Source organism: Carcharodon carcharias, chromosome 19, assembly GCF_017639515.1.
Source record: "Carcharodon carcharias isolate sCarCar2 chromosome 19, sCarCar2.pri, whole genome shotgun sequence".
In the NCBI taxonomy this organism is placed as follows: domain Eukaryota; kingdom Metazoa; phylum Chordata; class Chondrichthyes; order Lamniformes; family Lamnidae; genus Carcharodon; species Carcharodon carcharias.
The window spans coordinates 106,859,279-106,883,385 of NC_054485.1; the positions used below are offsets into that span (position 1 = coordinate 106,859,279).

Here is a 24,107-nt window from a genome sequence, read left to right on the forward strand (position 1 = left end):
GAACAATTGCTGGCTACAGTAAACAGAATACAGAAGTAAAATGTGTATTGAAACTCATTTATATTTGCATCATTGAAGAGGGTATCTGAACTTAGATTTGGACAGGGTCCTCTATCTTTTAAGTCGGACCCATTCCCTGTCCCAATATTGATAAGGATGTTATCCCCATTTGGAACAATATATCTGGAACAATAATATAATTTTTTTCAGTGGACATGTTAAAAATATTGCCCTCTGATTAAATATAAAAATCTGAACTGCCTAGTCAAATAAAATGTCACTTTTCCTTATGGGTTATGTTTTCTTTTCCCCCTTTTGCCCTCAGATAGATTTTTGCTGAATGCATCGACGTGGTTGGGGGGGGGGGGGGGGGGGGGGGGGGGGGGGGGGGGTGGGGAGGTTGCACGGTGGGGGAGTATGGTACCTCAAGCACTGGCAACATCCTGATACCAAAATAGGTAATCATCACATGCAAGCTGAGACAGCAATGTCAGAAGATATACAAAATGGAGGTAAATGCAGCCTGAAACTCACTGCGCTATCATTTGGCCGCTGTACACATCTAGGCAAGAACTAATCGGCCTATAGTTTGGAGCAGAAACCATGGCTGATAATTTGTATCTCTTGCTAGCCTGGATGCACTGCAGCCCAGAACCTCTAACCATTGCCCTGAAGCTCATTTTGTTCAAGTATTTTCTCCGTCATATATACAGTACTGTATGTGCAAAAATACACCCCCACTCTTTGCCAAATATCCCTCCCCACATAGAGCTAAGAGGACAGGCACTAGCCAGAGTTGGAGATTTAAAATATACAAATATTTATTCTGAAGAGTCAGCCTGCTTAGCAGACCTTCACCTAAGGAGCCCAGCCTCACGTCTGTAGACCACAACAATAGGGAAATGAGAAAAGGTCACCTGATCCAACCAGCTGTTATTTAAGCTGTATAATGTAACCTTCCACTTTGATCTTTCTCCTACATAACTCAGAAGGATTGTCTTGAGACCAGATGATCCAAACATATTCTTCCTAAAAGAGCTCTCCTACTGGGCTTTCACTCATGACTCAACCTGGGCTCACCTTCAGTAGAAAAGACCAAACACCTCATTCTTATTAAGTCAGAGGCCACAATGATTCTCTCTCTCGCCTCAGATTTCGACATACTGACATGTTCACCCAGCTCAATTGAACAAATTCTTACAAATTTTACTTTTAAAAATATTTTAAAAAGTGCAGGTTTACCAGCAGCTTCAATACAGTCCACATGATGATGTACAAAAAAAGGGCAGGTTTTCGAAACCTGATTGAGATTAGGGCTGGCCACAAGTGCAAACATTTCATGCTGCAAATCCATTGCAGATGGTGACAAGTCTATGTCTCATGCTCACCATTAAGTTGAGGAATAAATACTTGTTGCACAGTGAGAGGATGGTAAAGAAATTTGGAGTTTTAACATGTTAATTTCAACTTAAAATACAGAAAACCTATTTTAAGTAATGGAAAACTATGAAATTGTGTAGTGGTATAAAAAAAGTGTTTCTTTTTCCCAATACGTTGGAGCCTGTGTTTCACTAAGACTTGGTTGGATCACACACCCATTATTCATGGATGTTTTAAGGCAACGAGAAAAGGAATCAGGCTCTTATTTGATACGAATCTTCACAAACGATATGGATTCTGTTATGGCTGTAAGCCCCTTCTCATAAACCAAGTAGATGTATTGTTCGTTGTTTGTATTGTTGGAGATAGTCATAGAGGAATAACCACTCGGGCCATGCCAGATCATCATTTTGTCCTTTACCCATGATCTTCCGTCATCATAACTCCATCTAAGTGTCAGATCTATACCTAGGGATTAAAAGAGGGGGGGGGAAATGTAAAATGAATTCAAAGTTGTGCATCCTATAATTACAACTGAGGTACAATATTGTTGACTATTTCCTAGATTTTGATGGAACAGCATGCTTTGGTGAATCTTTTCTCAAAAAAATTTTCCTTGTAAATTGCTGGAAGTGTGAGTGGCTAATGGTGAGGCGAAGGCATGGGAACGTTGTTGAACGATAGTCTATTGGTCCTATCTCCGTGCAAATTAGACTTAAAAGATAGAGAGAAACAAACAGAGGAAATAGTGTAAATTAGAATTAAATCAAGTACAAAAAAAGGAAAGGTTGGATTGACAATGTGAGAGAAGGGAGATAGAAAAGTGGGGCAAGAAACTCACTTTAAACTAAAAAGTCAACAATTCACCATGTATAGGAATGATACTCCACTATTTAAAATTAGTTCCCCCTCAACCAACATCATTAAAAATAGATTATCTCATTGTCTGTTGGATCTCACTGTTTGCAAATTGGCTACTGTGCTTCCTACATTACAGCAGTGATTCTGTTTCAACAGTGCATCATTGGTTGTAAGGTGCTTTGGGATGTCCTGAAATCATAAAAGACGCTCTAGAAATGCAAGTTCTTTCCTTTGCATTGATGTGGGGAAGCAAGACATTCATTATTTTGTATGGTTACATGATAAGTTGTACCGAATGGATTAAGTGAATCTAATTGCAACTGTGGCTTTAAGTTCACGCTATGAATTGGAGCAGCTCAATGATTACCATGTGGCTTCACTTTGACAGATGTTTCCTTGATCCACTTTCAGAAGGTTGGAGAATTGCACAGGGACACAAGCAAGAAACATGTATATCACAAGAGAAAGATCATTCAATTTAATTTCAATCAATACGGGATCCTTTATCCCATTAATCTGGGCTGGATCTGTGTGCTTTCCATGTACGATAGGATGCACTTATCCCCATGAGAACATACAAATAGAATCGCATCCACAACATCAATATCCCCAGTGTCAGAAGTATGGAACTCACGTTTGGATGGGTTTGCAGGATTACTGAAGAAAACAATGTTGTCTTTGGCTAAAGCTCCAGCGGCTACAGCTGGGTCTATCAGAGTCTCGTCAAAGGTCACATTTTCTATTGGCAGGGACTCACATGCATCATAGCTCTTAACTATTATCCTGCAGCGACAGTGGTAGAAATTCTGATTCCTTGCGTTAATCACCACAGAACCATCCGACAATTCATAGGGCTTTAAAAAGAGCACATGCACATGATATTTGATTAAAGTAAAAAAAAACAAAGGATCACCATTGGAAGGAGAGCAGTATCCAATTAACCCTATGTTGTGAAACTGAGTAATTGTCAATCAGAAGAAATATGAACAGTAGTCTGTGCAACCCTTGTGTCTGCTCTATGTGAGGCACACTCAAGCTTTTTGATGCAATAAAAACTACATTAAAGAAAATATTGGAATCATAAAAGGAACAAGGCATCATTATCCAACAATATTGGGATGGGCTTTTTGCTTCAATGGGTACTAATGCGAACAAAGAACATACAGCAGCTTACTCCTTTTATACGCCCTTTAAGGCAGGTTCATGCACAATATTTCTTTAAGGATAAAATGACAGGACCCATTTCAGGCCTGCTGTTCCAGGAATATGTGCAGCAGAGTCTAGGCAATGCTTTACAAAGAAATACTTATTGCGTTTGGTTTACTCCTGGCATCTTGCATTATCTGATTACAGAGAGACATTGCCTTCAGACCAAGAACCCATTAGTGGACTCTAGCCTTCCTGTTGATCTGAAGCACACTACAATTCGCTGGTGTATCTCTGTATGGTATAACTGTATACAGTTATGGCTAATCTGATCTTGGCCTCAACTCCATTTTACCTGCCTGCCCCCCAAAACCCCTGATTCTCTTGTAGGTCAAAAATTTGTCAAATTCAGCCTTGAATATATTCAATGATGCCCCTGCTCTCTGGGATAGAGAATTGCAAAGGTTAATGAACTTCTGAGAGAAGAGATTCCGCCTCGTCTTCATCTTAAATGGGTGACCCCTTATTCTGAAAAAGCCCTCTAGTTCTAGATTCCGCTTTACTCTCGGGCTCAATATTTTAAGGTTGTATTTTCCAGGGAAGGCCACATGCATTGCTCCCTTCCCTCACTCTCACAGTGTTTCCCACTCTATCTTTATGAGAAACCATCAGACCGACTGAAAGAAGGTTATTACCTGGTTTTCATCTGGATTGAAGTCAAAGAACTTTTTTGGCTGACTGTACGGAATTCCTTTCAGACTCCCTCCATTCCTCCAGGTCTTGCCGTGGTCGTCGCTGAAAAGACAGAATATCCCATCTTCCTCAATCGTCCCATGCCCACAGACAATCAAACGGCCTTTCTTTGGATTGTACTTTTTCTATGGAAAGTTACCAGAACTTTAGGGATATGCAAGCTTTGCTTACTGGGATAGAAATTAGTCCTGGGCAATAGCACAAAAGGCATGGGATTTTATGAAAAGGCTGTAATGAAACCAAATGTCAAGCAGTTTGCAAACTGTTAGTTGACACCATATCACCTGACTAACCACCCCCCACCCCAAGGTGAACTTCTAGCCCACAAATTTTAGCACAGTCTAGCAATTGCTGCTGGGAATATTGGTAAATGAACACAATTCATTTGGATGTTTCTTTGTCTACTATCGTCACTGAGGTGTTTTATTATTTCTACGCTGTAGTTGCATCTTAACTCATCTTCCAGGTGATTGTTTGATCAGACCATTACGCTTTTCACAGTGAGTACTGCAGCATTTTTGAGAATTTCTTTTCATTGATGAATTTTTGTGTTCATTAGTTGAGGGATGTGAGTAGTGTGCAAAGGACCACCTTTCAAAGTTTGGCATGTTATGAGCCTAAACAATTCTCTCTGCTCTTATCTAATGTTCACATGAGCGAGCAGTTAAATGCAAGTTTTCATTCCCAGTACTAGACCCCTTACTAATCTTGGGTATAAATCATTAATTTATTGCCAATTTGCACAGAAGTGTACCTACTAAGATTTGGGTTCAATTATTTAGTATCTTTACAGTTAGCAGACATTCAGCATCAGATTCTAATAGAGTTAAGATTAAAGGAAAGTCTGGTTGAGTTTCGCTTATCCCTGCTAGTTATATCAGAGACCAATCAGGACAGGATTGACTGAACCAGTGCAAAGGCTTTGACAAATTTTAACCGTTGAGCAAGTTACACCCAAAACCACTTGCACTCATGTTTTTTGCAATGTTTGACACTAGTTCAAGATTCAATTTGCCCACAAAACTGGGCATCAGGTCAAAATTGCACAATCCCACCAATTGCGCTGTTTCAGGAAGTAATATCAGGCATAACAGCAGGCATAGGCCATTTGGCTCTTTGATCATATCTATTATTCAATGTGAGATGGTGACCTTCTCCTCAACTCCACTATCCCCATATTCCTCAATTCTCTTAGTATCCAAAAACCTGTCAATAACTCCATGACTTGAGTACCTACAGATCTCTTGGGTATCAGAGATCCACAACATTATTGAGTGAAGAAATTTCTTATCTCAGTCCTAAATGGCAGACCCTTTATTCTAAGCTGTGATCCTTAATTCTTGATTCCTCTGGCAGAGGAATAATCCACCCAGCATCTATCCCATCAAGCCCCTTAAAAATTTTAGACATTTCAGTTAAATCACCTATAATTTTTCCAAATTCCAGTGAATAGAATCTACTCAATCTCTCTTCATAAGATAAAACCCCTCATCCCATGAATCAGTCTAGTATGCCTTTGTTGCACTCCAAGGCAGGAATATCCTTCCTTAGGTAAGAAGTCCAAAATTATGCACAGTAGACCAGGTGTGGTCTTACCAAGGCCCTAAAAAACTTCAATAAGTCTTCTTCCCTCTTATACACCAATCTCTTAAAAGGCCAACAAACTGTTTGCTTCTTAATTGCTTGCTGTACCTACATGTTAAGTTCGTGATTCTTGCACAAGGAATACCAACATTTCCTGGTCTCTCACCATTGAAAAAAAATATTTTTTTCTTCTAAATTTAACACTTCCTCATTATATTCCATCCATCATGTTCCTACCCACTCAATCAATTCAAACCCCTTTTCAGCATGTGTGTGTCCTCCTCACACTTTATTTTCCTAACTTTCTATCATCTGCAAACTTAGATATATTACAGTCTGTCTCCAAATCTAAACCATCAATATTGATTATAAATTAATAGTGTTAGGGATTGAAATACACTCACTCCAAGTAATATCCCATATAGATTAACACAGATTATAAATAGCTAAGGCTTAAGCATTTAGCTTTGCAGTACCCCACTAGTTGGAGCCTGCCAACCTGAAAAAGACCTGTTTATTCCAAATCTGTTTACTATCCTTGAACTAATCCTCAATCCATGCTGATATATTACCCCAATCCTGTGAGCTCTAATAACCTCTTAGGTGACATCTCTTCAAATTGCACTCATTGCTTAGGAAATGGGCATATTTTAAAAGCTCTCTCATCTCAGAAAAATTTAATTAACTAACAAACTGACCAGTATGCATTGAACTAATGAATGGTTCAGTATAGCTTTTTAATAATGTTTTCAGTGATTTTAAAATCAGGTTGCTCACAGGTGGCGGACTGGACATCCCTGTTAAAAAAAAAATGCTTATTTTTGCTGCTAAACCCCATTTTTAGCTGCATCAATAAAACTATACTAGGTTACCACTCTTAAGTACATTAAGGAATTTAACAGGAAGAAAATTAGAGATTACATTTTAGTACACTGCCAGGTTGCATTGGCTCATGGAAGATTTTACATTTGTGATTATGCAAATACATTTCAAACCTCCACTAAAATGTAACTTAACCAGTGCAAATTCAACTGTATTGTCAGTGTGAATTTCATGATTGAGCTCAGTGAAAGTTTTACTTCATGTGCTTATCCAAGGTCTACTGATTCTCGTTCTAATTCAAAGTATTCGAAGGCTCTACATTTCTCCTCCTATTTCTCTCACCTGGATTCCAGATCCAGGGCCAGGTGCGAACATCTTGGTACCAGTCATTTTGGACAGGTTTCTCGGTTGGCTCCAGGTCCTTCCGTCATCCTCGCTCTCAATCAGGAGCGTGCTGGAAACATTACAATGATAGTGATGGGCACATGTTGTGTACATGATAAAAATCAGATCCTTCTCTTCATCGACCAATAACACCCCCAAATTCAGGCCATCAATCTTTGAACCATCATTATCAATGAAGGTGGTGGGGCTCCAGGTTTCACCTGAAAGATGACAATTATGAAGCAAGCTGGTAAATGTCGGTGTTAGGGATTGAAATACACTCACTCCAAGCATATGGCATCACATTTTCTATTCCCAAGCCATGGACTTGACCTTAATACAATACCTTAACCTTGGGCCTTCTTCTGCACCAAGGTGACATTTCCACTTTCCACATTAGCAACTGTTACAGGTACTTGCGGGAACTGATCACTTAAGCTGTGGTGTGGGAATTGTGTGTAATAAGCCTGTACCCACTGAGGTCCTGAGACGGTCACAGCAGGCCTCATTAATAACTGTGGAGTTCAACTTCAGGCTGTTGATCACATTTATTTACAACAGTTAATTTTACTTTTCAACTGTCCGGTCACTGGCTATAACCATGTATGGTATGCTGAACTAACCCAGTAGATGGGTGAGAAAACTCACTACCTCATCATGAATTGAAATACCACTCGACCAAGGTGACTTTAAAGATTGTGGAATGTTTACTCATTATTTTTTCATCAACCATTACATGCTGCAGTATGTTTATTCACAAATATGGGAAATTAAAATGGTTTGAAGAACTGCATCTGAACAGATGATTTTGATTAAGCTTGTCCAATTGGGCACCCCATGACTTAGAAACAAAGATTCCCATCTGTAAGCCATATCTGGTATGGGCCGTTTGAAAGAACAGTGGAAGCAGATTCAATAATAACTTGCAAAAAGGAATTAGATAAATATTAACAGAGAAAGTTTTGCAAGACCGAGTAGAAAAAGTAGGAGGAATGGGAATAATTTGGTAGTTATACTTATAACGTGCTGACACTGGTATGATGGGCCAAATGGCATCATTCTGTGTTGCATGATTCTATGATTGCCCGACAAGACCTTGGTTTCCATCCTCGTCTGTTTGGTATCCTTAGAGAAGGGAAAATCATTGGAGATGCAGGATGCATGCTCTGCTGCAAGTGATTATGGTTAAATTAGTAAATTATTCAAAATGAGGAATTAGGTGGGCACAGACTACAAGTCAGCAAAGGAACTTAGGGACTTCAATGGTTAATGAATCACCAAGTTTCAACAATTAATAAATGAGCAAGTCAGAGGCTGGGAATTCTGCAGTGAGTAACATCTCCTGACTCTCCAAACCCTGTCCACCATCTACAACTCTCAAGTCAGGAGTGAGATAGAATACTGCCCACTTGATTGGCACCCCATCCATCACCTTCAACATTCACTCCCTCCATCATCAATGCACAGTGGCTGCAGTGTGTATCATATACAAGATGAACTTCTATTACCTAGAAAAAGGGCAGCAGATGCTGGGTCAAAATCCTGGAGCTCCCTTCCTAATAGCACTATGGGTGTATCTACAGCACATGGCCTGCAGTGTTTCAACGAGATGCCTCACCACCATGTTCTCAAGGGGAATTAGGGACGGGCAATACAGGCTTATCCAGTGATACTCACATCCCATGAAAGAATTTTAAAAAAGTGGTTGCCAGGGGTGGTGGTGTGCACAAGATGAAGGAGATTCCCTCAGGACACGATTTGCAATTAATTTGCAAACCGGTCTTTGACTTTGCTTTACAAAGCACAGCAGAGGAAACCTTAATCCACAACCATCCTAACATGGAGATTCTTGCAAAGGAGTAGTGTCGGGAGTGTGGGGTCAAAGTATGGCGATTGGCAACAAACAGTCCTTAGCCACTGCTGTTGCAGCACAATTGGGGGTGGGCGGGGGGGTGGGAATTGGGGTGCTGTCTGAAGTTGGGATCGTCCTAGTCTGCTTGGCTCAGTTCCACACTGAACTGTTTAGCAATTGCGCACTGAAGCCCGTGTCATTTAAGTTACTGATTCTTTCTATGGTGCTAAATTAATTTAAGAGCATATGACTTTATCAAAGACAATTGGTTACCAGAGAAGAGCTCTAAACTGTGGTATTAACCAGATTACAGTCACGAATGGTGACTGTAGAATTATGTTCAGCACAGCGAGAAGAAGAAACAATTTGTAAAGTTAGGAAAGACATTCTGTTGTATGCAAGCAGTGAGAAAGCAGTGAGGTACATATGTGATTGTTGTTTGCCGATTCTGTAGCTTTTTTGAGACATCTGTCCTCTCAGGTGAACATAGAAGATTCCGTGACACTATTTAAGAGGAGTCAAGGAGTCCTTCCTGGTGTCCTTGCCCATATTTACACCTCAACTAAACATCCCTACTGTTCATGGGAGCTTTCTGTGTGCAAATTGGTGGCCACATTTCCTATATGATAACACAGTGATTACACTTCAAAAATACTTTTTTGGCTGTAAAGCACTTAGGACACCCTGAGTTTGTGAAAGGCACCAGGTAAATGCAGGGTCATTCTTTGTTTAAAGTAGGCACCAGAAAAGACTTGAGATTATGAATCATGGAAAGTTATGGAAACTTGAAGAGTCTAACCCTCATGAGTTTAAAAAAATAATAATTTGGCATCTCACACAAGAGCACTGCATATCTCCTATATGTAACCCAGAGAGCACCAACAGGTTTGTTCATAATCAGCATATATGAACCACATCCAAACATCTTTATGTGAAAAAAATGAGTGCACAAATTGTAAACTTAATGAATATCATGTAGGCCTTGTAAAGAAAGGAGAAGATAGATTAATATGGCCACATTTAGCTCTACAACTGGAATCTGTTTAAGTGAAAATGCACTTTTACCTTTGCAGGGTATCAAGGCTCAATCTGCACTATTGCTTCATGGCAGTTTACCTGCTGTTTAAGCAAATTGGAGGAGAAAAAAAAAACTTATCCCTTCCCCCATATTAAGATAGAAGAGCTTACAGCAGCCAGTATTTACAATAATACAACCCTTGGTCAGTGCAAAGGTCGGATTTTCACCTTTCACAGTTTGTTCTATTGCCCCTACTATTCTCTGGTTTGAAGTGCCTCGATCAGCAACTTGCTTCAGTACCACATCACTTAAAAATTCAGATTCACTGGGGAGTTGGTGATCCAGTGTTTTGAATTCCTTTTGTATTCCCTGAGCACAAACCCAGTGGTTTGACTGTAAACCAGGATCAGATCAGACAGCAGTTGCTTTATGAGTGGCCTGTTCTCAAAAGGCAAGAGCATTTGTTTGTGCTACTATGGGAAATAATTCTGTAAGCTAGAGGAGTGAAAATTTCACCCAGTTTGATTAGTCAACCACATCTCCGGCTTTAAATATAATTATTTGCCAATTTTCTTCAGCGTTTGAATAGTTCAACTGTCAGAACAAAAAACTGACCATGGAATTGTGGAGCATAATTGAGGAGCTCCCTTGTTGTCAGAAATCCAAGATTAATTCTTTACTGAAGCTAAAGTTAATCAATCACCTTTATCACTAGACGTGCGGACAGCAATGAACTTAGCACCAATATCCTTCGGTGAATGCTTTCTGGCCTCTGCCACAGCAATGAGGTTATTGTGGGGGGTGACTGCAATGAGGGGGATCCTGAAGGTGTCAACATGGCCAATGATGCCACTTATCCACAGCAACTGTTCACTTTCAACTAATGGCTTGATCTGGAAAGAGAAGAAAAGGATGGAATGCATTATACAAAGTGCTAGTTTTCAATCATCCACATGACCTCCTTCAATGGGCCAAGCCTAATGGTTAAGTTGTGAGGACACATTGCACAGACTGGGCTTTTATTCCCTTGAGTATAGAAGATTAAGGGTGATCTCACTGAGCTGTTTAAGCTGATTGAAGGATTTGAGCGTATAGACATGCTATTTCCACTTGTGGGAGAATCCAGAAGAAGAAGCATTTCTTTTCGAAAAGGGTCCTGGAAATTCGGAAACTCTCTGTCCCAAAAAGTTGTCGAGGCTGGGAGTCAATTGTAAATTTCAAAATGTAGTTTAATAGATTTTTGTTTGGCAAGCGTATCAAGTGATACGGAATCAAGGCAAGGAAAAAGGAATTTAGATACAGATAAGCCATGATTTAATGGAATGGCAGAACAGTCTCTACGGGCTGAATGACAAATGCCTGTTCCAATCTGCATAAGAATTTAAAAAAAAACTTCGTATCAAGAAACAATATTTCCTAATAAAATCAGTTCAAAAAAGGTACATAGACAGATATGACCAAAAATTGTTAAAACTCTATCTTGATTGTAACTCAGTTTTGATCTTACAATGGTGGCGGAGGTGGGACCAGAAAACATCATCCTGAGATGGTTCTTTATCAGTGAGTTGGGATAAGACATAAGACAGAGGCTGAGTCAAGGGTCCTTCATTCTTCATCTAACGTGTACTACATCTGATTTGGATGTACACATGCTGATACCTTAAATCTGTTTTTCAGATGCTCTCTGACTCGCTGAACATTTACAGCATTTTCTACTTGCGTAACATGAAAGCAGCCAGCATTTCAGTCCAATGGGTGGGTAATTTTAACTTAACTTGCCAGATAGAAATCCCATGGGATCAGGCGCAATGCTGGTTTTATATCCCCATCCGAAAATACTCAGTGAACATTAATGAACAATAAAATTTGGCAGAGTGTGAAAATATTATTGTACTTGGATCCCAAGGTGGGCAGCTGGGGCAAAAAAAATTCCCCATTATTTCAACCAATCTTGCTCATGGCATTTTACAAAATTGACAAAAGCAGTTTTACCTCTAATGTGAAGGTTATTCAACATGATCTACCTCCAAGAGTCATCAGAGTAGAAAAAGATATTATCGATCAAGAATCAGATACTGTAAAGATGATCATCATTTTATTTCTCAAAAGACTCATGTTTTGAAGATTATCTCAAGTCATTTGTTGAGTTAATTGCCATAGGTTGGCAATGACACAATTACTTGTGCAGATCCTTATCTATAATGGGCTATGTGATGAATGGATTTACTGGCAAATGCTGCTGCACTGTGATTGAATCTTACATCTGTCGATGTGATTTTCATGGCAACAATTATTTCTCAATGCTTCAATTGTTAATCCCACAAGTCTGGAACCAAACTTTTCTATGATGAGATCAGCATCAGAGCAGAGATGAGCTCCGATAGTTATTGCAGGGCTGGAGCTGATTGCAGAGTTTGGGAGAGGTGAGATTTGAAAACAAGGATGATTTTTTAAAATCACGGTGTTAACTGAATGGCAGCAAATGTAGTAAGCATAGTGGTAATGATTGCTTGAGTAGGTATCGAAAGGAGAGCTGGTAATTGTGAAACTGAAATCCAGAAAGATTTGTCATATTCAAAATAGGAGGAGAGAAATTTGTGTTAATTTTTTAAAAAAGAATTATAAGTTAATGATCAATTATAAGGTAATGATCAATACTAAGTGAATTTCAGGCAGTTGTCATGCAGTAACTAAACAAATGTTGGATTTTGTCTGAAATCAAGTGACCCCTTTTTCTCCACTCAACGCACATTGCATGCATTCATTTCACCATACACAATTATCATCACCTATGTCAGTGTAGAACTGATGGAAGTGCTGCACTGTCTGAGGCACCCTTATTTGGATGAGATGAGATGTTAAGTTAGGGTCATGCCTACCCTTTCAGCTGGATATAAAAGATCCCATAGCACTATTTTGAAAAACAGCAGGGATATATTCCACAGTGTCCTGACCAATATTTAAAGCCTTAACCATCATTGCTAGAAAGAAATTATCCCATCACTCTTTGAGGGATCTTGCATTGTCATACATTGATAGGGGTTTGACAGGATGGATGCCAAAAAAAATGATTTAAACATAGGGTCACGTTCTCCAAATAAAAGGAGCTGCCCATTTAGAACTAAGATGAGGAAATTTCTTTATTCAGTTATGAATCTTTCGAATTTTCTTTAATAAAAGCAAAATACTGCGGGTGCTGGAAATCTGAAACAAAAACAAAAAATGCTAGAAACTCAGCAGGTCTGACAGCAGCTGTGGAGAGAAGGTCAGAGTTTACATTTCAAGTCCATATGACTCTTCTTCAGAGCTAAGCAAAAATGGGGTGAAATTTATACTGTTAAGAGGGGGGAGGGGGTGGAGCAGGTGAAGCTGGATAGAAGGCCAGCGACAGGTGGAGGCAAAGGAGAGATTGCGAAAGATGTCATGGACAAAAGGTCAAAGGGGTGTTGATAGTGGTAGTACTGGCTAAAGGAGGTGCTAATGGTGACATTAAGGGTAGAAAGCAGGATGTGATACCAGCAGGACAAGGGTAAGCACTCTGGAAAGAACAACAAGTGACAAATGGCCCTAGTGGGGGGGTGGGGTGGGGTGGGGAAGGACAGAGGTGGGGAAAAAGATTTCTCTGGTTACACCCCCAGTGAAGGGTCTTGTGGATGTTTTAGACATCATAGAAATGCAACAAAAACAAAAATTGCTGGAAAAACTCAGCAGGTCTGACAGCATCTGTGGGGAGAAAGAGTTAATGTTTTGAGACCAGATGACTCAACATCTGGACTTGAAACATTCATTGTTTTATCCCCACCTTTTACCCTATTTTCAAACTTTTTTCCCACCACTGTCCCCTCCCCCCACTAGGGCCATCTGTCACTTCCTCAGGTTGTTCTTCCCAGAGTGCTTACCCTTGTCTGGCTATTATTACATTCTACTTTCTACCCATAATGTCACAATTAGCACCTCCTTTAGCCAGTACCACCACCATCAACAGCCCTTTGACCTTTTGTCCATGACATCTTTTGCAATCTCTCCTTTGCCTCCACCTATCGCTGGCCTTCTATCCAGCTTCACCTGCTCCACCCCCCCTTAAACAGTATAAATTTCACCACATTTTTACTTCTCTTAGCTCTGAAGAAGAGTCATACGGACTCGAAACCTTAACTGTCTTTTTCTCCACTGCATTGTTAGACCTGCTGAGTTTTTCCAGCATTTTTTGTTTTAGAATTTTCTACTCCACAGAGCTACGGGCGTTTAGTCATTAAGTAGATTTAAGATAGAGGTTGATAGATTTTCGGGTTTTTAAGGAATTAAGGGCACGGAGATAGTGCAGGAAGGTGAAGTTGAGGTTAAAGATCAGCCATGATCTTGTTGAATGGCAGAGTAGGCTTGAGGGCCAAATAGTCTACTCCAAATCCTATTTATGTTTTCTTTGACTGTAATTAAACTACTTTTTATAGCCATACAACAACAAAATGAAAGGGGAACAAATATTTTCTAGAGATTCTGCTATCAGAAACAACTTAAAAAGAAACTGTTTCTCTTCCTCAGCTTAGAAGTGATTTATGCTCAAAAAAAAAATCAAGATTTTGTATTATACCTAGATATGTCTCAAAGCATTTTAAAGTGCCATTATTTTAAAATTCAGTAATTCCCTCACTGACAAATACAAAAACCATTTTGCACATCAAATCCAACATTGAAGTAATGTTATAAAAACAAAAAAACTGCGGATGCTGGAAATCCAAAACAAAAACAGAATTACCTGGAAAAACTCAGCAGGTCTGGCAGCATCGGCGGAGAAGAAAAGAGTTGACGTTTCGAGTCCTCATGACCCTTCGACAGAACTTGAGTTCGAGTCCAGGAAAGAGCTGAAATATAAGCTGGTTTAAGGTGTGTGTGTGGGGGGCGGAGAGATAGAGAGACAGAGAGGTGGAGGGGGTTGGTGTGGTTGTAGGGACAAACAAGCAGTGATAGAAGCAGATCATCAAAAGATGTCAACGACAATAGTACAATAGAACACATAGGTGTTAAAGTTAAAGTTGGTGATATTATCTAAACGAATGTGCTAATTAAGAATGGATGGTAGGGCACTCAAGGTATAGCTCTAGTGGGTTTTTTTTAATAATGGAAATAGGTGGGAAAAGGAAAATCTTTATAATTTATTGGAAAAAAAAAAGAAGGGGGAAACAGAAAGGGGGTGGGGATGGGGGAGGGAGATCATGACCTAAAGTTGTTGAATTCCATATGTAATGTTGTCTGGAACACTGGGGCAACTCTCTGCACTTCAAATAGTATCACACAGTTTTTACTATCCATCTAAGCCAAATGAGGAGACAGATGGGGAGATTAACTATCTCAACTAAATCCCAGAACATCATTACCCGTGTTAAAAAAGGGACTTGCATCCTAGCTGCAAGTTGGTGAGCAATACATGCGCCAACCCAAACTAGAAAAGAAGATACAATTACAAATTGTGTGAAATAAGCAGACAAGTACGAATTTGAAGGGGAGATAGATCTGTGAAAATTGGCTGTATCTATATCAAATCTGACTCATTAGTAAGCTGAAAGTCACAACCCTATTAATGTAACCAAATTGAACTGCTTCCCCAAGGAAGAGTGTGTTGTTAAAATCATCATTCTATGAGAAACTTCTCAGCAGGGATAATTGTACAAGAGTGAAGGGAATTGCTAGGCTCCCTTTGTAAATTTCCAATTACTATAGCTCTTGGGGTCCTGGGAGCCTTTTTGTAAGATTACATCAGTCACCTCTATCTGTAACTGTGGTGAAATGTCAGAAGAAAAAAATATTTACAGTAGTGGTAACAACCTGCCTGTGGTATCCTGCTTGTCCTGGTAAGGAGGCTGTGTGTGTGTCCTTAACATTCTCCAATGCTCAACACTTAGCTAATTTCCTGCCAGGATGTGGTAATTGGAGAACTAGAGAGAAGCTCCTATTGCCACTGTACTTTGAAACCAAACTTGATCCTGTCAAAATGCTAGCAACTTGCATTTATATGGTTCCTAAAACACCTACAAGACCCTTCACTGGGGTGTAATTAGACAAAAAAAATTGACATGAGCCAAAGAAGCAAACTTTTAAGCTTTTTTTATTCATTCATGGAATATGGGTGTCGCTTGCTAGTCCAGCATTTATTGCCCATACCTAATTGCCCTCGAGAAGGTGGTGGTGAGCTGCCTTCTTCACCACTGCAGTCCATGTGGTGTAGCTACATCCATAGTGCTGTTAGGGAGCAAGTTCCAGGATTTTGACCCAGTGACAGCGAAGGAACGGTGATATATTTGGTCTGAATAGCACTTAAAAAGGGGAAAGGTACAAGAGGCTTTTGTAGAAATTCCAGAGCTTAAGGGCTAATCAGCTGAAGGTGTAGCCACCAATGGTGGGGTGAAGGAAATGTAGGATGCACAACAGGTCAAAATTGGAGGAATGCAGGGATTTCAGAAGGTTGTGGGGCTGGAGAAGATTAGAAAGAGAAGAAAGGGCGAGGCCATGCATGGATTTGAACACGAGAATTTTAAAATTGAGGCTTTTTTTGACTGGGATGTGCTTAACCAACTGGATATCACACAGCTATTCCAGGGTACTTCACCAGCAGAATTATTACCCCTGTTTTACAGAGTTTTAAACTCAAAATGCAAAAAGCAGATGTTAGTAACAATATAAGGACATAAGAAATAGCAGCAGCAGACCATTCGCCCCTTGAACCTGCTCTGCCATTCGATATGGTGGCTGATCATCTTGTACCTCAACTCCACTTGCCTGCCTGCTCCCTATATCCCTAGATTTTTGATTTCAGTCTTGAATATACTCAATGATGGAGCATCCACAAACCTCTGGAGTGAACAGACAATTCCAAAGATTCATAACCCTTTGAGTGAAGAAATTTCTCCTCATCTCAGTCCTAAATAATTATCCCCTTCTCCCAAGGCTGTATTCTATATTCCCCACCCAGGGAGAAACAACCTCTGTCTACCCCACCAAAACCCTTCAGAATCTGTGCTTCAAAGAGATGACTTCTCATTCTTCTAAACTCCAGACAGCATAGGCCAATTTACTCAGCCCCTCATCACAGGACAACCATTTCATCCCAGAAATCAATCTAGTGAACCTTTGCTGTACCCCTCCAAGGCAAGTATATCATTCCTTAGATATGGAGGCCAAAACTGCACACAGTATTCCAGGTTTAGTCTTAGCAAAACTCAGCAATTGTAGCAGGACTTTCTTATTTTTGTACTCCAATCTCTTTGTAATTAAAGCCAAAGTGCCATGTGCCTTCCTAATTTCATGCTAACTTTCTGTGTTTCTTGTATAAGTATACATAAGTCTTTCTGAATGTCAACATTTTAAGAAGTGTTGCACGTTACAAAAAATGATTCTACTTGTCTAACTGGTTACAGATGCTGTAGCGTGCAGCATTACAAACTACCAGAATCTCCCAGTAATGTGGACTATTTCCTATTAATGCTTCAGGGTAGATTCTATAACAACGGATCATAACTCTTGCAGAAGTACACAGTGGTTTTACAGTCTGAGACCATTTTATAGTCCCACAGATTCTCTCCAGTGTTAGCGAAGGTACAAAGAAACCAGTAACAAAAAAAAAACCAGACAATACCAGAAACACTCAGCAAGTCAGGCAGCACCTGTGGTAATAACAGAGGAGTTAATATGTCAGTTATGGACTCTGTGTTGAAATGAGCACAGGGATAATTCCAAGGGGTTTCATGAAATTTAAAAATCCCATATTGCCCCCTCCCCAAAAATATGCTGCACTTAACTTACTTTGGCTTAGTGTCACACTTTTGTAGCCTCTGACTCAGAAGTTGTTGGTTCAAGACACACCAGAAACTTGAGTACATAATCTAGGCTGAGACTCCCTGAGGGAGTGCTGCATTGTCAGTGGTGCGCCTTTCAGATAAGACATTACACCCAGGTCCTCTCTATGTTTATTCTGGCTCATAGCTGTACCTACAGCCCTGTCTAACTCCCACTTCTACAGGAACTTCAATCAGCATTATTGATAAGAGAGGTTTTAATCTGGTTAAAATAGTCAGATTTTTGTAATGAAACAAAAGGTTGCTTAACAGCGAGATATTAGGAGCAATGGCTCCTGACTAAATCTGATAATGTGTGGACAGGTCACATTGCACAGACAGAATGATTGATGAATCCATCAGATTTCCTGGGAAATCCATTTTCTCCCATTTGAAACATTTCAGTATTTCCAAGATCTTCCATTAGTTTAAAATACATAAAAAAGTATTACGAGGAGCCCCTCAGGAACTCCATGATTGCTAGCTATATTTCTTTACATGTTGCAATCCACACTAATGATGAGCTGAAAACACATTGCCTAAAATTTGAGGTTGTTGATGGCAAACTGTCAACGATTGCCATCATTACCCCTTTGAATCTGACAGCAGCATTAGGATTCAGCATAAGCACAGCTAGTGAAACTCCTGGAGGCTGACATTCACTGCTTTGTCACAGGCTGTGCTATAGACCTTATCCAAACCTCCCCAGCCCACTCACCGAAAACAGCACAGACAAGTTCTATCAGCAGTTGTTTTCATAATACACACCAGAATTTGTAATAAATTCACAGCGTTTTCCACTCTCATATCACTGTGAGAAACCTCAGGAATAGCAAAACCTTGTTCAATGAGGGATACTGGATTTTTAAACAGTGTTCTGAGTAGCTGTTGCTGAACAGCCGATCAAGCATTGGAAAAAATATTTGTGGAATGTTGTTAAACATTTCCCTTTTGATTTAAAAAAAATAAAAAATCTGGTAAGTTTTTGTGATATTCCAGCTTCTACCTTAACCCCACGTGCACGTTGCAACCTTTATATTGCTCTGTAAAATTTTTAAAAAGTGACTTGATTATTAAGTCTTTTCATTCCTAGTTGGTTGTCTATGAGAATTCTTTAACGTCTTTGGCTGCTGATTGCAACTAAATGCTGGAAATCCCTATTAAACATCGCTATAATCAATTACATGTCAAGAGGTAAAGTTTTCATGACAAAGATCAGTAGATCTCACAAGGAAGCTTTCTTCGAAGTCAGCAGCGAGCACCCTTGCATTGATGCTGACTGCAAAATCCAGGTCATTAATGGCTCAGATCTTGCTGGAGTAGGGAATTTACTCTTGCTGAAGTATGAGCCAAATGCAGCATGACGAGGGCAACAGGACACCTGGGACCCCGGTGAACAGAAAGACAACCGTCTATCTCCTTAAAACAGTTAGAGTTAAAGGCAGGGAAGAAATAGAATGAATGACAGAAAAGGGAGTCAGCTGAACTAGCCAAAGTAGGTACAGAGTGAAATAAAAAGAGGAAACAAAAAATTGGATAAAGGAGAGAGGAGAGACAGAAAAATGATTGAAACATTTTAAATTTAACAGACCCCAGGACCAATTTACTACCTGCAGAAATGAGACTGCAGTTTCAATTGTTCCGTTTTCTGGGTGTCCAACTAGTGCAAATGTAAGTACATAAATCCTGTCATTAAGTGTCCTCACATAATTTAACTACTAAATATAACTTTCTGCAGCTGGTTTAATTCATATTGCAAATGCAACAATATCCTGAAACTCAGGGGAGGTTAACACCGAGTTCTGGTGCTCATGAAGCTAATGGTGGAGTCATGCAAATTGTTTAGTAACATGCCAATTTGCATCGATCAGCAAGTCTTGCCCTTGCCACAAATTGCTGTTTGTGCTTACACACTGAAAATGGCGTGAGCCTTTAATTTGTAAATATTTTCCCAGCAACTTTGGTGGGTGTCTGTACAAATGAGGTTTAAGGTTGAAATGAAGTTCCTAGAACAAGTCCAACCCACGTGTAACTCGTTTTGGCAATTGAATACTTCGCTGATTCAAAGCCCTCCAGAGCCATTCTGCACTAAGTGGTTGTACGAACATACATACGAAGCAGGAGCAAACCATCAGCCCCTTGAGTCTGATGCGCCATTCAATAAGTTCATGGATGATCTGATTGTGACCTCAACTCCATATACCCACCTAACCCCGATATCCTTTGACTCCCTTGTTAGTCAAGAATCTATCTCTGCCTTAAAAATATTCAATGACCCTGCCTCCACCACTCTTTGGGGAAGAGGGTTTCAAAGACCAACGACCCTCAGAAAAATCTCTCCTCATCTCAGTTTTAAAAGGGGAGACCCCTTATTTTTAAACAGTCACTCCTAGTTCCAGTCTCTCCCCAAGGGATCTTATATGTTTCAATTAGATAACCTCTCATTCTTCTAAACTCCAATGGATAAAAGGCCCAGCCTGTTCAACCTTTGCTCATAAGATACCTTGAATGTGGGGAAGGTTATAAGTCAAGCAAACCTTCCCTGAACTGCTTCTAACACATTTATATCCTTTCTTAAATAATGGAGACCAAAAATATACAGAGTTCTCCAGATGTGGTCTCTTCAATGCCCTGTTGCAGGCACAGATGTCAATTCAGCAAACTACATCTAGCCATTGATTTTAACGGGTCTGGTGGACCGATGATCATGAGGCACTTAACATTTCCTCAAAGGTTTCTGCAGCAGTGCATAAATCTCAGTAACATTAGGATGTCCAGGTTCACAAAAGGCATAAGCCATTAATGCCACATTTTTCGTCTAGCAGCAATGGATACAGCCTTAGCACTGCTCAAGTTTTCAGCCAATTCAAACTGGGAAACCTCCACAGGTAAGTCAGTTCATCTGATGTTTGCCGAGCCGCAGACCCTATCCCCAGCTCCAGTGTCCAGTTTTCTCAACCACTGCCCTCCCCCAGACTCTCTAGTCCCCAGGCACCTAATTCCGGTCCCCGGTTCAAGCCCATACAGTTTCTGTCCCCAGAACAATCTCCCGCCTCCCTGTCCTCCAGTCCCCCAGTGCCCGAGACCTCTCTGTGGGCCAGACACCACAGACCCTGTGCCCCAAGCCCTCAGGCCGTGACCACCTCCCCTAATTTCAAGCCCCGTCACATAAGGCCCTGTTCCCCCAGTCCCAGTCTCCCAGATCATTATACAACACCCCCACTCCCCGCCCCCAGCCCGGGATAAGTGTGTGGGCTTACCTGAGCCGGTAGCGCAGTGCCGCGCAGCAGGAACAAGAAAAAGAGGATCAGGCCAGTGAGCAGCAGCGGCAGGGCGCCGGCCGCTTTCGGCGCCGTGCTATTCCCGTGGAAGCAAGAGGAAGCCGGCGGAGCCATCCTCAGCCTCCTCCTTTTCCTGGGCTGCCGTGTCACGGTTGCTGCGAGCCCATCAGCCGATCACCGGTCACTCAGAGTCGGCCGTCTTTTAAGTTGCTGCGCTCCCGTCACTCGCTCCACCCCACACCCGGTGCTGGGGCCGGATTGTTACGTCGTATGAGCGCCTTACTGAGGGGGTGGAGAATGCGTTCCTTTCACGCCCGGCCGCAGATAGCGTGGGTGCTTTGATGTATCCTGATTTGAGATGTTAATTAGGTAAACGTAAGTTGAAAGATAAAGTACAATTTGCATTTGTTGAATAAGCCATTCAAAAGAATGGGTAAAATTTTGCACCTAGCTGGGAGATGCCAAGCAATGTGTTTATATTACTAATAACATTGGTGGAATGAAATGATTATTGTTAGGAGAGGTAAAATTAAATAAAACCTAGTAATACGATGGAAAATTTACATTCATAGAGGAAGCTAGGTATAAACAGAAAGGAAAACAGAATTACCTGGAAAAACTCAGCAGGTCTGGCAGCATCGGTTGAGAAGAAAAGAGTTGACGTTTCGAGTCCTCATGACCCTTCAACAGAACTGATTGAATATTAGAAGAGGGGTGAAATATAAGCTGGTTTAAGGTGGGGGGGGGGTGGGGGGTGGTGGGGAGAGAAGTGGGGGGGTGGTTGGTTGTAGGGACAAGCAAGCAGTGATAGGAGCAGCTAATCAAAAGATGTCACAGACAAAGGAACAAAGAAGTGTGGAAGTTGGTGATATTATCTAAAAGAATGTGCTAATTAAGAATGGATGGCAGGGTACTCAAGGTACAGCTCTAGTGGGGGTGGGGTGGAATGACAAGCAGGGCATACAAGATTTAAAAATAATGGAAATAGGTGGGAAAAGAAAAATCTATATAAATTATTGGAAAAAACAAAAGGAAGGGGGAAGAAACAGAAAAGGAGTGGGGATGGAGGAGGGGGTTCAAGATCTAAAGTTGTTGAATTCAATATTCAGTCTGGAAGGCTGTAAAGTGCCTAGTCGGAAGATGAGGTGTTATTCCTCCAGTTTGCTTTGGGCTTTTTTTTTTTGTTTTTATCTCTGTGTTTAATTGACTGCCACTGCTCTTCAAGAAATGCCTACCTCCTTGAAGAAGTTCTGTTCCTCTCTGCGACAAGATTTCCGGATTTCTCTGTTGCCTTGTTCACCTTCATTGCTTTCCATTTCTCTCCTAGTGTTTGACAAGGTGTTTACTAAAACCCGCTTTCACAGCCATATCTCCTTTCTCAGTGACTGTCTCCGTCTCCGACTTACCCCACATGGATTTCAACTGAAATTCCACCCCTCATGTTTCGAACCCACCCAGGATTACAGGTATCTCCGGGACATAAAACGTTTCTCGGACTGCTGTTCCCGTCACATTCTGAAATCCACTCTCAGTGCCATGCGCCGCCATATGAACACACTCGACCTCTCCCTCCAGCAGCACCGCCGTACCCTTTTTCAAAGCTGCGCGTGCCCCCAGTTTCATTTTATCCTTCGGCTCATCCGACGCCTCAACAAGAAACTTTTTCTCTTTCTCTCAAGTGCTAAGGAATGCAAGCTGCAACAACTCATCGACACCAACACCCATCTAGGACCCTCCACCCCTGCCTGTCCCTCCGTCCCCACCCCATCTTCCAATCCCAGCCCCAGCCGTGTATTCACTATACCCCCTGACCTTCCCCTCTCCGATGCTGAACGTTCAGTGCTCAGCAAAGGACTTAGTTTCATACCCTTACGCCCTCACCTCAATGAATTTCGGGCTCGGCATGATACTGAACTCTTCTTCCGCCGTCTTCGTCTCCGGGCTCACTTCTTTGGGCAGGAGTCCTCTCCCAGTTCAACGGATCCTTTTACCCATCTTCAATATTCTCCCTCCACCTGGACCCCTCCCTCTGGATTCTTACCTTCTCTCGATCTTTTCATTGAGAACTGTCGGCGCGACATTAGTCGTCTCAATTTCTCTGCTCCTCTCACCCATTCTAACCTGTCTCTCTCTGAACTTACTGCACTCCATTCTCTCAGGTCCAACCCTGACATTGTCATCAAACCCGCTGACAAGGGTGGTGCTGTTGTTGTCTGGCGCACTGACCTCTACCACTCGGAGGCTGAGCGTCAACTCGCAGACACTTCCTCCTACCTCTCCCTGGACCATGACCCCACCACTGAACATCAAGCCATTGTTTCCAGGACTGTCACTGACCTCATCTCCTCTGGGGATCTCCCTCCCACAGCTTCCAACCTGATAGTTGCCCAACCTCGGACGGCCCGCTTCTATCTCCTACCCAAAATCCACAAACAGAACTGCCCCGGTAGACCGATCGTCTCAGCTTGCTCCTGCCCCACAGAACTCATTTCTCGTTATCTTGACTCCCTTCTCTCTCCCCTTGTCCAGTCCCTTCCCACCTACATCCGTGATTCCTCTGACACCTTACGTCACATCAACAATTTCCAGTTCCCTGGCCCCTACCGCTTCCTCTTCACCATGGACGTCCAATCCCTCTACACCTCCATCCCCCACCAGGATGGTCTGAGGGCCCTTAGCTTCTTCCTCGAACAGAGGCCCGAACAATCCCCATCCACCACTACTCTCCTCCGTCTGGCTGAACTTGTTCTCACGCTGAACAATTTCTCCTTCAACTCCTCTCACTTCCTCCAAATAAAAGGTGTGGCTATGGGTACCCGCATGGGCCCCAGCTATGCCTGTCTCTTTATGGGGTATGTGGAACATTCCTTGTTGCAGTCCTACTCCGGCCCCCTTCCACAACTCTTTCTCCGGTACATCGATGATTATTTCGGTGCTGCTTCATGCTCTCGTCAGGACTTGGAAAAATTTATTAATTTTGCTTCCAATCTCCACCCCTCCATCATTTTCACGTGGTCCATCTCTGACACTTCCCTTCCCTTCCTTGACCTCTCTGTCTCAATCTCTGGTGATAGACTGTCCACCAATATCCATTACAAACCCTCCGACACCCACAGCTATCTCGACTACAGCTCCTCACACCCCACTTCCTGTAAGGACTCCATCCCATTCTCTCAGTTCCTTCGCCTCCGTCGCAT

At 41.5% G+C, this 24,107-nt stretch overlaps 1 protein-coding gene across 1 annotated transcript; it reads right to left on the reverse strand.

Moving 5' to 3' along the window:
- Nucleotides 1–373: 373 nt before the first annotated feature.
- Nucleotides 374–21,181, reverse strand: neu1 (neuraminidase 1). The gene is made up of 6 exons (XM_041212136.1): nt 20,890–21,181; nt 10,504–10,693; nt 6,889–7,151; nt 4,083–4,265; nt 2,876–3,095; nt 374–1,848 (listed from the first exon to the last, which is right to left on the reverse strand). Exons 1-6 carry the CDS (start codon nt 21,022–21,024, stop codon nt 1,643–1,645), a joined length of 1,197 nt encoding a protein of 398 aa, XP_041068070.1. The 5' UTR covers nt 21,025–21,181; the 3' UTR covers nt 374–1,642.
- Nucleotides 21,182–24,107: the final 2,926 nt, after the last annotated feature.